The 14,722-nt window shown below is 39.8% G+C and overlaps 1 protein-coding gene across 1 annotated transcript in view; it reads left to right on the top strand.

The window, feature by feature from the left end:
• Positions 1-14,399, top strand: part of DNTT (DNA nucleotidylexotransferase) — a 99,501-nt gene extending 85,102 nt beyond the window's left edge. Inside the window, exon 11 of the mRNA XM_028728544.2 lies at positions 14,149-14,399. Within this exon, the coding sequence (XP_028584377.1) occupies positions 14,149-14,235 (87 nt within the window). The 3' untranslated portion in view covers positions 14,236-14,399. The remainder of the gene's footprint in view (positions 1-14,148) is intronic.
• Positions 14,400-14,722: the final 323 nt, after the last annotated feature.

Genomic DNA, 14,722 nt, shown 5'->3' with positions numbered 1-14,722 from the left:
TTTCTATAAAGATTCTATAAATGTTTACTTCAGAAGTCAGTCTCCAAGTGATATTTACTCATAGGAAAGTGTGCATAGGGTTGCAGCCTTTCTCTAATATTAATGAAAATAGGCCACATCTCACTTACAACTTGAAAGAAGCTTGTAAGAGGTACAGTGGTACCTTGGTTTTCAAATGTCATCTGTTCCGGAAGACTGTTCGAGTTCTGAAATGTTCAAAAACCGAAAACTCAATAGCCGGCAGCTAGGTCAGAGGATCTTGCATTCATCGGAAGCTGCGTGGCATGTTCAACTTCTGAGGCGTGTTCGAAAACCGAAGCATTTCCTTGCAGGTTTATGGCGTTCGAAAACCGAAATGTTCGTCAATGGAGACGTTCGAAAACCGAGGTACCACTGTACTCATTCGGGTTGCTCACAGCTTTAGAAGAGAGGATGTGTTTTACATCACAATCTAACCTAGTATCCTTTCAGGGCTCATCCTGGCCCACATTTTACGGATGAATCAGAGCAAATGACAACCTATGGAAAATCCTATTGCCATTTGCTCCAATTTAGCGGTAAAACACAAGTTTTCCCAGGAAAAGAGCTGGGACAAAGGAAAACAAAAACCCACTATTCAGACATGGAGCTTTAAAGCTTGCACTGATGCCTAGAAATGTGGCACTAAAGGAAGTCTGGATGAACCCTCTATAACATCGACCAGGTAGGTTTTTCTGGGTTCATGAGTATGAAGGACAAGTAATAGCTGACTAAACTGGATGTCTAGCAGTGAGACATTTAGGGAGAGCACTGTTCTTATGTCTTCACGTAGAGATTATACCCTCCATGCGCTGCCTCCAGATACTGTAAAACGTTTATTTCCATTCACAGTGCAAAATTGTATACTCTAATTCCTTCTCTCTGTGAAGGGAGGACGTTTGATCCACTGCTGCTGCTATCCAGTGCAACATTTGTTTCTACCAGATTAGTTTCATAGCTTGGGGTGGGGGAGCATTTGCTTTCAACACTGTAGGACCCAAGGTTCTCCACCCCCACCCCCCCAGTTAAAAGAATCATAGGTAGAACTAGGACCTTGGGGAGTTGCTGGCTTCTTCTGTGTAAGATAGATTCATATATGCCATCTGAAACTGGTCCTCTGGCTTGTATGAATATGGCCTGTAACTCTCCAAAAGGCTCTTTGGGTTCCAGGCGGTGTTTATGTTGCTTATCTACAGAAAATAAATAAATAAAAACCCTGCATTTTTTAAAGGCAGTTGCCTTTCCGTAGGAACACAGAACATTTTGTTTCATACTTGCTTTTATTACAAAGAAACTCTAGAAGTGGATTTGCTTGCCAAGTTAAAGAGGGGCTTTTAATGGTTCTTTGCAAAACTGGATGCTCTAGTCTAGAGTTTGGCAGATGCTCAGCTAAAATTATTTGGTGATAACAGAGAGGCAGTCAGTCTTGAGAGAACATCTTGATGAATTAAACATGGTACAGCTGCAGTGTTTGCTTTAGATGTCTGCAGTAATGACTGGATTAGCCATAAAGTAAACATAAAGATTCCAAATTTATAATATTGATTTCCAATGTGATTGGTGTTGTTCACATAGTCATTACTACAATTAAACACTGAGTCATTGTAAACAGATGCACATTCTTTCACTTACTAAGTGCTTCCCCAGCTTTTATCTCTCTGGGCAGAAGAGCAATTTTGCATTCAACTCTGGGAATTTGTTTTTCTCTGCACCTGGCCTGCTTTAGAAACCAAGTGCTCAGATAATCTCAGCTCTTCCTCCAAAAAAAGAATAAAAAAGAATGACCATGCATTGTTTTGCATATTAAAGCTTTCTGCACAGCAATCCAGTTGGTAACTTTAATTGCTAGAGATTCATAATTGATAGGTCACTTTTACATGGGCAATGTACAAATCCACTTAAATCTGAAACTAATTAAATTACTTTGCACACAGAATTCTTGGCTGTGTTGTGTTTTCACTTAGGATAAAAACATAGAAATCCCATGTTCAGCACAAAAGGTTGTGATAAAAGCACCTGTGAAAATGTTAACAACACAAATCTAATAGTTGTCAACCTGTTAGCTGACAAATCCACCAATGTGGTGGGCAGTATAACTTCTTATAAGAGCCTCCGCTTCTGTTTTGTTTACCTGCCATGTTTTCACTCCAGCCAAGTGATTCTTTAACGCCAATAAAACCAAATCAGTTCACCTGGGGCTTGCAACAGGCTTTCACATGTCACAGTGAGCCTTCATTCCCTTTACAAGTCAGCCAGCTATGACTGCCATTGGCTCAGATATTATGGTGTTTGTGATATCATTGAACCACGGGGACACACAACTGACTGTATTGGGGCAATGGATTGTGCGTTCTGAGGTCCACGAGCAACTTTTGTATAATTAAAGCTTGCTGCTGCGTGTTGATACCAAGGGGATTCTGATAAAGATTGGTTTAAAGAGCCTCAGAGCCTTTTGCTGTAAAGGGACAGACTTCTCTAAGCTGCTTATAAAGTAGAATAGATAACTAAAACACTGCTTCAGAGTTATAGAAAAACAGTAGCTCTCATATGACTACTGTATCTTAAAATGTTTTACCTATGCTTTCCTTTATCTACATGCTATGAAGCTCTGAGGTGCTAATACTCTTGTCACAGTTGGCATTTTGGGGTAATTTATCTGAAATGAAAGTACATCTGAAAAATGGTTAGATAATTTCATCATGATCATGGGCACAATCCAGTGCAGTATCTTGTACCCTTCTACACCACTGAGTTCAACAGAATTTAAGTGCATATAAATGTCCACGGTTAGTATCCCATGAGTATGAATGTGTCCTATACCACAGACATGTTGCCGTTGGTTTGGAGAGAAAGACAGCAACCGTCTTTATCTTTGGTCCATGTTTTATCAATTTGTTTACTTGTTTATTGATTTGTACATGACCCTGGAATCTACTAGGGTGAAAAGCAGTACATAAATATTTTGAATAAACACATCTTAAGCTTTTCATTCCTTCTCATAGAACAGCTTTCTATGTGGCATCTACTGATCCTACACTAGGGCTTCACCTTTAAGAAATAGCTAAAAACATGCCCACCAGATGTTTGGTGAAGAAGCAGGTGCTGAGGCCATGTGCTTTCCCTTCCATTGGAATTCAAGCTTTCTTTGAACAATTGAACAGGCACAACCCTGGCTTATTGGCCTAGAAAGAGGAAATGCATGTTTGATATCTGTTTACATGCACAATTGTGTATTGGTCTGGGATCTGATTGTGCATGCTCTTGGAGCCTAGCTAGACTGGGTCATGGATTTTACACACAACTTGTACCAGACTTAGGAAAAGGTGACTCTCATCAGATATATTAGTTTACATGGGATTTGGGGCACAATTCTTCCCTGCATAAACTCACATGCAGAAGGATTCCTGTATGTATGCATACTTCTTCTCCCTCCAACTTTGCACATGCACAGTCAGCTGACCAGAGTTGCCTGGGGGAATGAGAGGCCCGCACATACTCCCCATATTCCCATTCAGTCACTCACCTCTTCTACACCAAGTTTCTCATAACCATCTGCTGCACTCTATGTGCTGAGAGGGAGGAGCAAGGAGCTCTATTGCATTCTATGGGAATTCCTCTGCAGACACCACATCCTCCCATAGGGAAATACTATGCCCATGGGATTATATAACAATATAATATAAATATGGTGAGCATATAATCATTCCAAAGGAACAGGGGACTAAACCTGATGTGCTTGCAATATTTTTTGCCAAATACTTGTAAATACTTGTTATTTCCAACATTTGCTTGATAAATCAGTTTTATCTAATAAACACATTAGAGGTAATTTTTTCCATAGGATAGATATCACAAAAAAATCATTTATAGAAACATATAGGGCTTCATTAATTTATGATTCTAAAATTTGTCCAATGATCAAATGAAACTAGGGTACATAATTCTGCTTCATATTTGCTTCAAAGTGTATTCATGCTTAGACTGCTTAGAATAAATTCCACTGCATATTTTAATACTGTTCCTCATGATTTTTCTCAAGGGCTTCGAGTCAGTGGCTTATGTTCGGAAAACTCCTTGTTCAATCAGAGTTTGTTATAATGTCATTTCAAAGAGTGATGGTTTTCCATCTAATTTATTTGTCGTTATATTTGTAGCTGGATTAAGGATAGATTAGATTTTTAAAGCATGCACTGTAATGCAAATATTTCTACAACAAAATGCCAGTTAAATGTGGAATTTACATTCGTTGTATAATATAAGGCCTAAGGCATGTCAAATTGTTTACCCCTGGAGTCTGTTTTATCAAAGTGAACATACATAAATATCTCATGTACAATACAGTGCAAAATTACCTCTACTCTTCTCCCGTCCAAACAAATTTCATGCCATTATCTCATTTGCCCTTTCAGACTTGACCCAGTTTGCACATAACAATAAGCCAAATTTTAGCAAGTGTGCTGCTGCATGGTGAGAATATTTTTGCCATTTTGTTCTTTTGTTCCTCTGGTCCTGGTGCTGCTTCACTATGGTTTGGCTTAGCATTACATCAGAATGTGGATTTGTAGTTTGTCTTCCTCCAAACAAACCACAAGCTGTAACCAAGGTTTGTTCTTGGCTCACCAAAGTGGCTGTGATTTTCTCACTGTACACCAGCAGACTTGCTTGTTCACACTAAGCCACAGTTCATGATAAGCAGACCCATTTTTTTTCAACCCGTTAATCATTTTGAAGATCAGGAACTTAGTCCCAAATCTGTCACATCATCCACTTAGCAAATAAGCTTCAATAATTGGATACAATTTTTGCGCACACCAGCAGCCGGTATAACTTCTGGGCAAATAGCTATGAAATAGACGAAGGTAGGTAAAGGTAAAGGTAAAGGTACCCCTGCCCATACGGGCCAGTCTTGCCAGACTCTAGGGTTGTGCGCTCATCTCACTCTATAGGCCGGGAGCCAGTGCTGTCCGCAGACACTTCCGGGTCACGTGGCCAGCGTGACATCGCTGCTCTGGCAAGCCAGAGCTGCACACGGAACACCGTTTACCTTCCCGCTAGTAAGCGGTCCCTATTTATCTACTTGCACCCGAAGGTGCTTTCGAACTGCTAGGTTGGCAGGCGCTGGGACCAAACGACAGGAGCGCACCCCGCCGCAGGGATTCGAACCGCCGACCTTTCGATCGGCAAGTCCTAGGTGCTGAGGCTTTAACCCACAGCGCCACCTGCGTCCCTAGAGAACGAAGGTATGTATGCTTTAAGATGTCTTCTGAACAGGAATCTTTTACTTTCTTCATTAATAAGCTATTCATACTGATGTCATTTAAATAAATAAGTATCAGTAAAGATAAATTTGATAAAAAGTGATATTGCAATCCTCTTGGGAAGAAACGTATTTCCTGGTTTTCTGTATGGCACCATACACATTGATGTTACGACATCATCATTGTCATCATCATCATCATCATCATCATCTCAGGTACAGCAGCAACAATAGTGTTTAGAGTTGCTACTAAAATATTTTGTATTCCATCTAGCAATAAAGAAGTTGGGTAGAGCTTTCTGCAACCTGATTTACAAACTTGCATTACATTTAACTCAGCATTGCTTCCATTAATTCACATCCCAAGGTATTAGTAATGCCTTTGTGGTCTGAATTTCTCAATTTTATTTTTTTTATGCCGTTCAGACTTCTAGAGGAAGAAGGTGCTGTTCTTCACAAAGCAGGGAGATTTGCTTAAAAACTCTAGCTCAGTATTACTTCTGGTTTTCTGACACAATTTTCATGTAGTTCTCAGTCAGATTGCCAATGGAAACCTTTAAAATATCACTTTTTAAAAAAAGGGCTTGCTAATCTAAAAGGCATAAAATAAACGGTACAAGACAAAGCTAGCTTTTCAGCTAGAATGTATAAAGCAAGCAAGGGATAGAGGTGGGAGAAGAGAAGAGGCAAGTTCCATAATAAGTGGTAATCAAATGGGTGGTCCTGAGCAGTAGCCAGACCAATATATATGACACGGGGATCCAATCAAATTATGTTCCCACTCAGTTTTATAGACAGAAGCACTAGATTTGTCTTACTGGATGTTGCAGCTGTTTAATCTGTGTTGTATCCTCTGCAATTGAATAAAATGGGTAATAACTGGGGAAGTCTGTAGTCCACCCGATATTTCAGTTGAAGACTAAGTATTGATGTTGATATTTGTGCAGTGAAATATCTGAGAAGAACATTTTCATCTTGTTGGCTTGTGCTGTTGGGCCAACATACCTTTGAGTCCATGCCTAATTTTTCATCCATGATATTGCCTTGTCGAGTGAATTCTCCCTCCCCCAACCCAGCGTGTCTCTGCCTCTTCAGTAGGATCTTCCTTTCTGTGCTTTTATTTAGGATTATTCAATCCTGAGTGCTTTAGGAAGATGCTGCCAAGTGCTGCAGACTCATGGGACTGGGGGACGTGTAATTGAAATCGATAGGAACAAGAAAATAATCACTTAGAAGTGCTATTTTGGGATTTGTAGAAACGTGAATGTCAATAAGATGAGCATCCAGTTATTTGTGCTGTAGTGTTTGTTTTGTTGACATTTGATCACTTAGCCCATTCAAACTCATTTCTGATTTACCCATCTTTGGGGGGAGTCAAAAGTGTATGAACCAAGCACATCCCATTTGATTAATTACTAATTTTCTTCGGACAGCAAGAAAAGACTGCATGTAACTCCTGAAATATCTCAATGTTAAGACTGGGGGAAACCTTCAAGAGTGTTTGGTGTTGGGGAGATCCTCTTGCCTTTGCTGTTAATTTAATCTGCTCAAGGCTTCCCTATCTTGCATTTTATAATATGGAACTGAATCTCCCTGTACAGCACAGTGGATAGACAAAGGGGAGGATTGATAATTGGTTATGCCTCCTCCTCCTCCCCCTTGTGATGGAAATGACATTGGTTAGGATCTCAAACGCAGGGGAGACCCCAGTTAGCAGTGGAAACAGTTTTGCGGCACAGTGCCATGCTGTCTTGCCAAATGCCTACTCCAGCTACAGTAGGAGAACACACCAATCTCCCAGGACATTCAATACAAGATCTCAAAGCAACTGTTTTATTACAAAAGAATTTCAGAAACAGACTTGAAAGAGAAGTTGCTGAATTACAACTTATCACTAAACTGAAAACTATGGAGAGACCTGGTCTTAATAGAGTTATTGGATTCCTGTCTCATTACATATGCTAATCATCTGCATACTATCCCTTGCTTTTTCTTGTAGGACTAATTGCAGTTGTTAACAGTCGTCAACAGGTTTACCATACCCATTGAGTCAATCACCCATCTCCTACCACCCTCCTGAGAAAAACCCCACCCCACCCTCCCACCATATAGAAGGGTCTGGTGACTTCTGTTTCGGTGTATCTGAAGAAGTGTGCATGCACACGAAAGCTTATACCAAGAACAAACTTAGTTGGTCTCTAAGGTGCTACTGGACAATTTTTTTATATATTTCGACTGCATCAGACCAACACGGCTACCTACCTGAATCCAGATACCTTGTAATCAATAACATTGTGGCCTGTTTTAACCCCCACATACATTTTGGCCTTATTGTTACCCAACCTTTGTCTCTGGAGCAACTTAATGTGCCCACCCCACAACTCTCATAGTCCCTGACCCTTGGCCATGCTAGCTGGAATCCAAAACATCTGTGGAGCACCACTGGCTCCCCCTGCTCTAGGCACACACAAACACCCATTCTTTTTATAGAACTTCAGCTGAAATCTTATATTTACTTACCTGGCAGTAAGCCCCATTGAACTCAGTGGGACTTCTACTTTAAACTAAGCTTAGGGCTATGATGCAGGACATGGGCTACAGAATGGCATTTATCAACTTGGCTATCTTTCTGAAGGCTTGTTTGCCAAGGTTGACTAATTGGCCACACAGCTGAGGGGTTTAATGAAAAAAACAGCTATAAAATTTACTTTTAATACCAAATTATTTTTTAATTCTTTGAGATAAATCCAGTGCTATGGTGATTTTCCATTTTGCTAAATGTTTGGAACTCTGCAAGTTCATAAACCCAGGAATATTAAATTCGAAATGCAATGTGTGTGTATGCTTTTTTTTAAACCAGTTCTAGTTTTGGGTAGATGTTTCCTTTGTGATGGCCTTTCCTGCCTGAACTTCCCTTATTGGTGTGTGTGCCATTTTTCAATATATGTCTCTTCTGCTGTGTAAGATTAAATGCAAAAAATATTTTATACTCTTTTCCTCATCTGGCATTGCTCAGAACTTCACTTAAAGACATCATTGTTTCAGGCTCAGTATTCAATTGGCATTTATATTTTAAAGCTATATATACCTGAATCACAAGAACACCTGCATGTATATATTGTGAAGGTGAGTATTCTCTGAGCCTGAGAATGTATTCATTGATTACATTTCCCATTCAAGGCATTCTTTCAGAAGAAAAGATTAGGAATATGATCAGCCAACATTGAACATGTTTAATTTCAATGGGTTTCAAAGTTTGACTGCAATTTTTTGAAGAGTTAAGTGCATGCGATCTTAGTTGGATCATGTTCCTATCTTCATTCTCTTACACTTCCCCCATTAACTGTGACTCATTAAAATAGTAATTAAAGTATAACATATATATTTCTTATAATTTGCACACTATCATTAATAAGTCTGTTGAAAGTGAAATTATGATCCACATATATATGGGTCTAGTAAGGGGTGATAGAGTTGTCTAACATTTTCCATGGAAGAAATAATTTGTGCTTTATTGGAATGTTTTAAATATTATTGTTCACTCGTGGAAAATTCTCCAAAAGGTAGACTATACTTTTATTTATTTCTTAGTTTAAAAGTCAAAAGGACTGTGCAGATTCCTAATGAGTAAGAATATATGCCACTGCATTTATATGAATCACTGCTGTGAGGCTGAATTTTCCCTGAGGCCCATAAGCTACACTCAGTGGAATTTTAGCTCATAGGAACTAAGGCACCAGGTAAATACATCTTTCCAGACTGGATTCCACCCCCACTGGATTTTATCCATATGTTGTTCAACAATGTAGGAAACGCTAAGGATGATAGCCATTGTAAGTGAATGTACTGAAATCAATACACTTCCTGTGGGAATGACTTACCTGGAGACGGTTGCTGAATCCTTGATTCCTTGGTATCCTAAAAGAATGAGCATGAAAGAAGCCTGAGTGGAGGCTGATGCCAGTAGTGTCAAAGAAACCCTCCTGGATCTGACCAAAAGTCTATCTAGTCCAGCATCCTGTTTTCTCCTCTTCTTCACCCTGTGTCCTTTTTTTGTGTGCTTCAGAATTTCAAGCCTGCTCTGCTCTGCTTGGTTTCACAGCCCAGGTGATTATTCTGTTTTCCTGGGCTCATTTCCTCCAACCTTGGATGCCTGCCTTGTTGGCTCTCTGGATCCAAACCATTCTGAGAGCTAATTAACAAGCATTGAGTTTATTGCATCTGACTAGTGACTTAAGCCTTGTTCTGATGTTACATTGTACATGTGGTTCTCCTGTTTTGTGATAATGCAGACGTCAATGGCTTTTTTGCATTTCCCCACATAAATTAGGAAGTGTCCACAGTTGTGCATTGGAATGATTTGATATGAATGAATCAGAAGCTTGGATGGAGAACATCAGAATACGCAGATGGATTGGTGTTAATGCTGCAATACATGCCGCCAATTTTCATGGTGCTAGGAGTAAAACAGAAAAAAAGCTCCTTTGAGAGTGTCTCTCATTATCGGGCACTTCATCTACATAGAACTGAAGTTCGTGTCTCAGATAGAAAATCCATCCTAGCAATTTCCAGCAATGAACTGATCGTGATAACTGCATTTGTAACTTGAGAAATGTGCAGTCTGAATATTGACTGTAAGACAAATGCACAGTGGTTTGTAGCTTGAGGAATATGTGCAGCTTTAGGTGGCAAAATATGAATCTGTACCACCCAATAGCGTATAGAATTTCAAAAGAAAAATATTTTATATTGAAATGGACAAGAGGGCAGTTTGATTGCTCTGTGTGAAACTTTTCAACTGTCTTTTGGTTAATTTAGTTGAAAGTTCTTTATCTGTCCCCATCCTTTCTGATTCTGCCCATCTTAGCTGCCAGCAGTACATGTAAGCTCAGAGTAGGGTCTACTTGAAATACAATAAATGAAAAAGGGACCCAAGTTGAACCCTGAAAAAGAGTGTTTTGTTCCTTGTTCCACAGGCTTTTTGGGATAACAAAAAAAAAAAAAATGGCTTTCAGTTACATGTATTTCATGTAATAACTGTTGGTCTGTCAAGAAAAACCTCTATGGACTGTGGCGATGTTTCTGGGATTGCCTGCAGAAGTGTACTGATACATTCAATAAATATCACTGGGCTCTTGACTTTATAGAACCTTTTGAGCTCTGGTACATCTATCTCCTTACAAGTGTAAAACTTTCTCTGGTGCCTGCTTTATGATGACATATTTGACATGGGCTATTCCCCCACCTCTTAGACTACTATGAATTTTGAGCAAATGTATCCATTCATGTGATTTCAACCACATATCATTGTTGGAAGCAGCACATTTCTTTGTGGGTTTGATCATATTCTTGCAAGTATGCTCCCCTGATCCAATTTAGGACCTGATCACACACTTTGAAGAGGCCATGGAGATTTGGGGCCAAACTGGATCTGGGCTCCGAACCAAATCAGGGGCTGGGAACAGTCTTTAGTTAGGCTTGAAAATCCTGGTTAAACACATTGCTCCGGGGTGTTCCTGAACTGATCCAGGGTGATCACCCTCCTCACCCTGCTCCAGCCTAATCCAAGCCCAACCAAAATCACCTCAGTTTGGATCAGGATTTTCTTGTGCACAAATCACTCGCCTTGCTGGTTTTGCTTTGTGTTCTGCAAGCTGTTTGGGGAGTCGCTTGTTACATAAAGGTGGGGTACAAATTAATGTTCATCCATAACAATAACAAGTTCCTAGCAGAGGCAAGAGTCAAACCAGAGACTTCCCAGTCTGTAGCTCTCTCTCTTAGTCCCATGATGTCCTCTGAGATGGTAACAATAATATATGGGCTCTAGGAGAGGGAGAAATTGCAGGACCTCTCCCTAAGCTCTGCTGAAAGACCAGCAACTTGGCTCCTCATCTCCATGGGAATCTTTCCATTTCAGCTGGTTATGACAAGAACTCAGCAACTAAGAAATAGTGCCTGAGTTTGCTTTGTTCCTCCTCTCCCAACCTCCCTTCCTTTTGTGTCACACCTTTAAGATTTTAAGCCAGAGAGTGGGGGAGTCTTATCTTAACATCTGTAAGCCTTTTTTTTTTTTTTTTGGCCTGTGGAGCGTGAGAAAAATGTTTATGTTGTGTATGTAATAAAGACAACAAGCATGAAGATTTTTTAAAAAATGGATCAGGATCTGGGATGAGTACAGCCATAGCAAGTACTCATTGTTATGATGTGGGGGGAGATAGGAAGAGGAAGATGAGGTCAGAACCAAGCTCGTCTGGCTTTTTCCTAGGCCTTGAGGCAGTGCCTCTTTGTGTGCTCCACAGAGAAAGAGGCCTTGGCCTCTCCTTTTAGCAGAATTGGCTGTGTTTGGGGCAAGAGAAATATCCTTCCTCTTCTAGAACTGCCTCTACTGTCACTGCTGTCTTGCTCTTACAGGGGGCAAGCTAGCGGTAATGGGAGATGAAGACCAAACTCAACTGTATGAAAGGGAGGCCTTCCTTTTCTCTTCTTGGCTGATTTTCTTCCAAGAAGGCAAATCCAGTGGTGAAGTTCCTTTGTGCGTAAAGTGTCTCTTTGCCTTCTACAAACAGAATACCTTTTCCCATTACGATCTGAACTACTCATGGCTATTGACTTTGCAAGACCCAGCCTTCAGAGCACAATAGGCAGATGAAACCACTTTGTTCCTTCATCTTTATTGTGATTGACCCACCTGCATGAATCTTGAAGTGCTTTCAGGAAGAAATGGTTTCATTATTGCCCTTTGTGCGGAGCCCTATTGAAAAGGAAATCATAGAATTCTATGATTTCCTTTTCAATAAGGCTGTGCACAAAGGGCAATATTTGGGTTCAGATTTGTGACATTAGTGCTAGGAAGGATCCCCGTGCTCTGCTCCACCTGTCACCTCTTCCACTCCCATTGAGATCCCAGTTTCTGCTGTCACCTTCTTATCACTTTCTGTATTCAAAGTGGCACCACTTAAACTTGTGAGTGAAGGAGGGCTTGGGTGAGAAAAGCAGGTGGAGGCAAGGGGGAGGCAGATGGGACAACCGGCGAGGGACAGAGAGGAGGTGAGAGACTGGACTGAATGTGCACATTTTCTAATTTCAATCTTTCTTAAAGCTGTGCATAGCACTTAACGTTTAACTTACAGAGCCAGATTGTTCAGGGCAATTTAATTTTATGGAGTACCTTCTAGGAGCCATTTACAAGAAGCTCAAAGACTTGTTTAGAGATGCAGAAGAACAGAATGTCCATCAAAACATTTTATATCTCAGAGTGAAATCACAGCACAAGGTCATGTAAGCCATGCCTAAATGTTGATGCGCATTTCACGAGACGTCAAACACGTGAAGTGTGTTATCAGGTCATCCTTTGCTTCGGGGCTCCCAGGTTGCATGTGGGAGAGACACCTTTTCCCTTTAAAACTTCTACTTCATTGGGAGACTTGGGCACATTCTCAATCCTGCATTCTGTTCTCCTCCTCGATCCTATGTCCCAATCTATTATGGTTGGGGTAGGTAATAGGTATGGGTAGGAGAATTTGTGGCTGCCTTATGTCTCAATTTAGCAGTGATTTAAAGCTCCTGGTCTAAAGAGCACTGGATATTATATATAGATTATATGGAAAAAATATAATAACAAGAAAATTATCATAACTGGATGAACAAATACTCAGCAGTATATGCTTCAACATGAGACAATGTAAGCTAATGAGAATAATGTAGAAGAACAAGAAAACACAGTTAAAACGATAGTAGATAGGACACCAAGGAAAGAGTGGAAGGGAAGTAAAAGTAAAGATATATAGGATTTAAACAGCTTGGAGGAATATATATATGTTACTATTACTATTACATGTTTATGTTTAATATTTATGTTATCGGGCTTCTTTTTGGTTTGTGCATGAATGTAACAGAGTATGTGTTGATGGCGAGATATAACAGAAAAGCAAATAAATAATATTTGGGGGATGGTTCTGGTAGAATAGCAAGATCAGAACCAGTGGGAACAAAAAGTAGAAATCCTACAGCTCTGGGTTATAAATGTATTTAACTGAATATAGCTCACCTTCCCAGCCAGTATGCCATTCATTCACAACCTAGTTAACGAAGGGCACTTTGGAAAAAGTGCTCAGCAAAGATAATTTGTGAATTTAAGATTTCTCTTGTATGTCAAATCATTTTGGAAAAGCTACATTTGCAACATTAATAGAACAAAGCCAAAACAAGTTATGAGTTAAAGGGTGGTTTTGAAATCTGATCCTGGTGCACTAAAAAAGATTCATTGATTAAAATGTTAACGAAGATCGTTCACTTCACGCTTCACATGTCTTATTGATAATTGAAACCAGAATGAGAAATACAGCATTGCAATTCATAGACAGAAGTCATTTGCAAAACAGCCATTTTGTATTAAGTGTAGTTAATGGTCATGTTAGCAACCATAAATGTCATATTTATATTCATTGAAATAATTGCTCAGTTGAGATAGGGAGAGAGTTCCTGCAGACACAAATAATTGATCCTGAGTTCCAAAAATATCATTACAAGCATAAAGAAAAGCGAAGCCTCTGTATTTTTGCGTTTCTGCACAATCTATGAAAAGTTAGTGCATTTGTCGGTCCAGAAAAGGATGGCCCTTCATTCAGAACATGATGATGAATTTTCTGGTTCTTTCTGATGAGATCGAGATTAGTAGTATCTCTGTGATTCTCTACCCAGTTCCTTGGGAATCACTGCACTGAATTTGATGGGATTTACTTCTGAGTAGACATTTTATACAGTTGGATTATAAAATGGCTAAGAATCTTATTTCAAATAGAAATGTGTGTTTTTTGTTTTCAAAAATTATTACCTTCCCAAGGCTTATGCTGCTCTCTTTTTTATTTTTACAGAAGATTTTCCTGAAAGCTGCAAGTGAGGAAGAAATTTTTGCACATCTTGGTTTGGATTACATTGAGCCATGGGAAAGAAACGCATAGAGTGACTTGTTAGTGCGCTATTACGAATTCACAACTATTATTATTATTGTTACTATTAAAAATCTCCCACATTGTAGAGGCGCATTTACCTGACAACCCTGTCTTTATTATTTAGAAAGTCACATATTAAATATACATAGTCAGGTGTAGATGTCATTATCCTCTGAATACAGTGGTGCCTCGCAAGATGAAAAGAATCCGTTCTGCGATTCTCTTCGTCTAGCGGTTTTTTCGTCTTGCGAAGCAACCCTATTAGCGGCTAAGCGGATTAGTGCTATTAGCGGTTTAGCGGCTAAGCGGCTATTAAAGGATTAGCGGCTAAGCTGCTAAAAGGATATTAGTGGCTTAGTGGCTTAGAAACGTTTCGTCTTGCGAAGCAAGCCCATAGGGAAAATCGTCTTGCGAAGCAACTCAAAAATGGAAAACCCTTTTGTCTAGCGGGTTTTCCGTCTTGCGAGGCATTCGTCTTGCGGGGCACCACTGTAGT

Source organism: Podarcis muralis, chromosome 6, assembly GCF_964188315.1.
Source record: "Podarcis muralis chromosome 6, rPodMur119.hap1.1, whole genome shotgun sequence".
Classification (NCBI taxonomy): domain Eukaryota; kingdom Metazoa; phylum Chordata; class Lepidosauria; order Squamata; family Lacertidae; genus Podarcis; species Podarcis muralis.
This window is presented reverse-complemented; position numbering and strand designations above follow the sequence as displayed.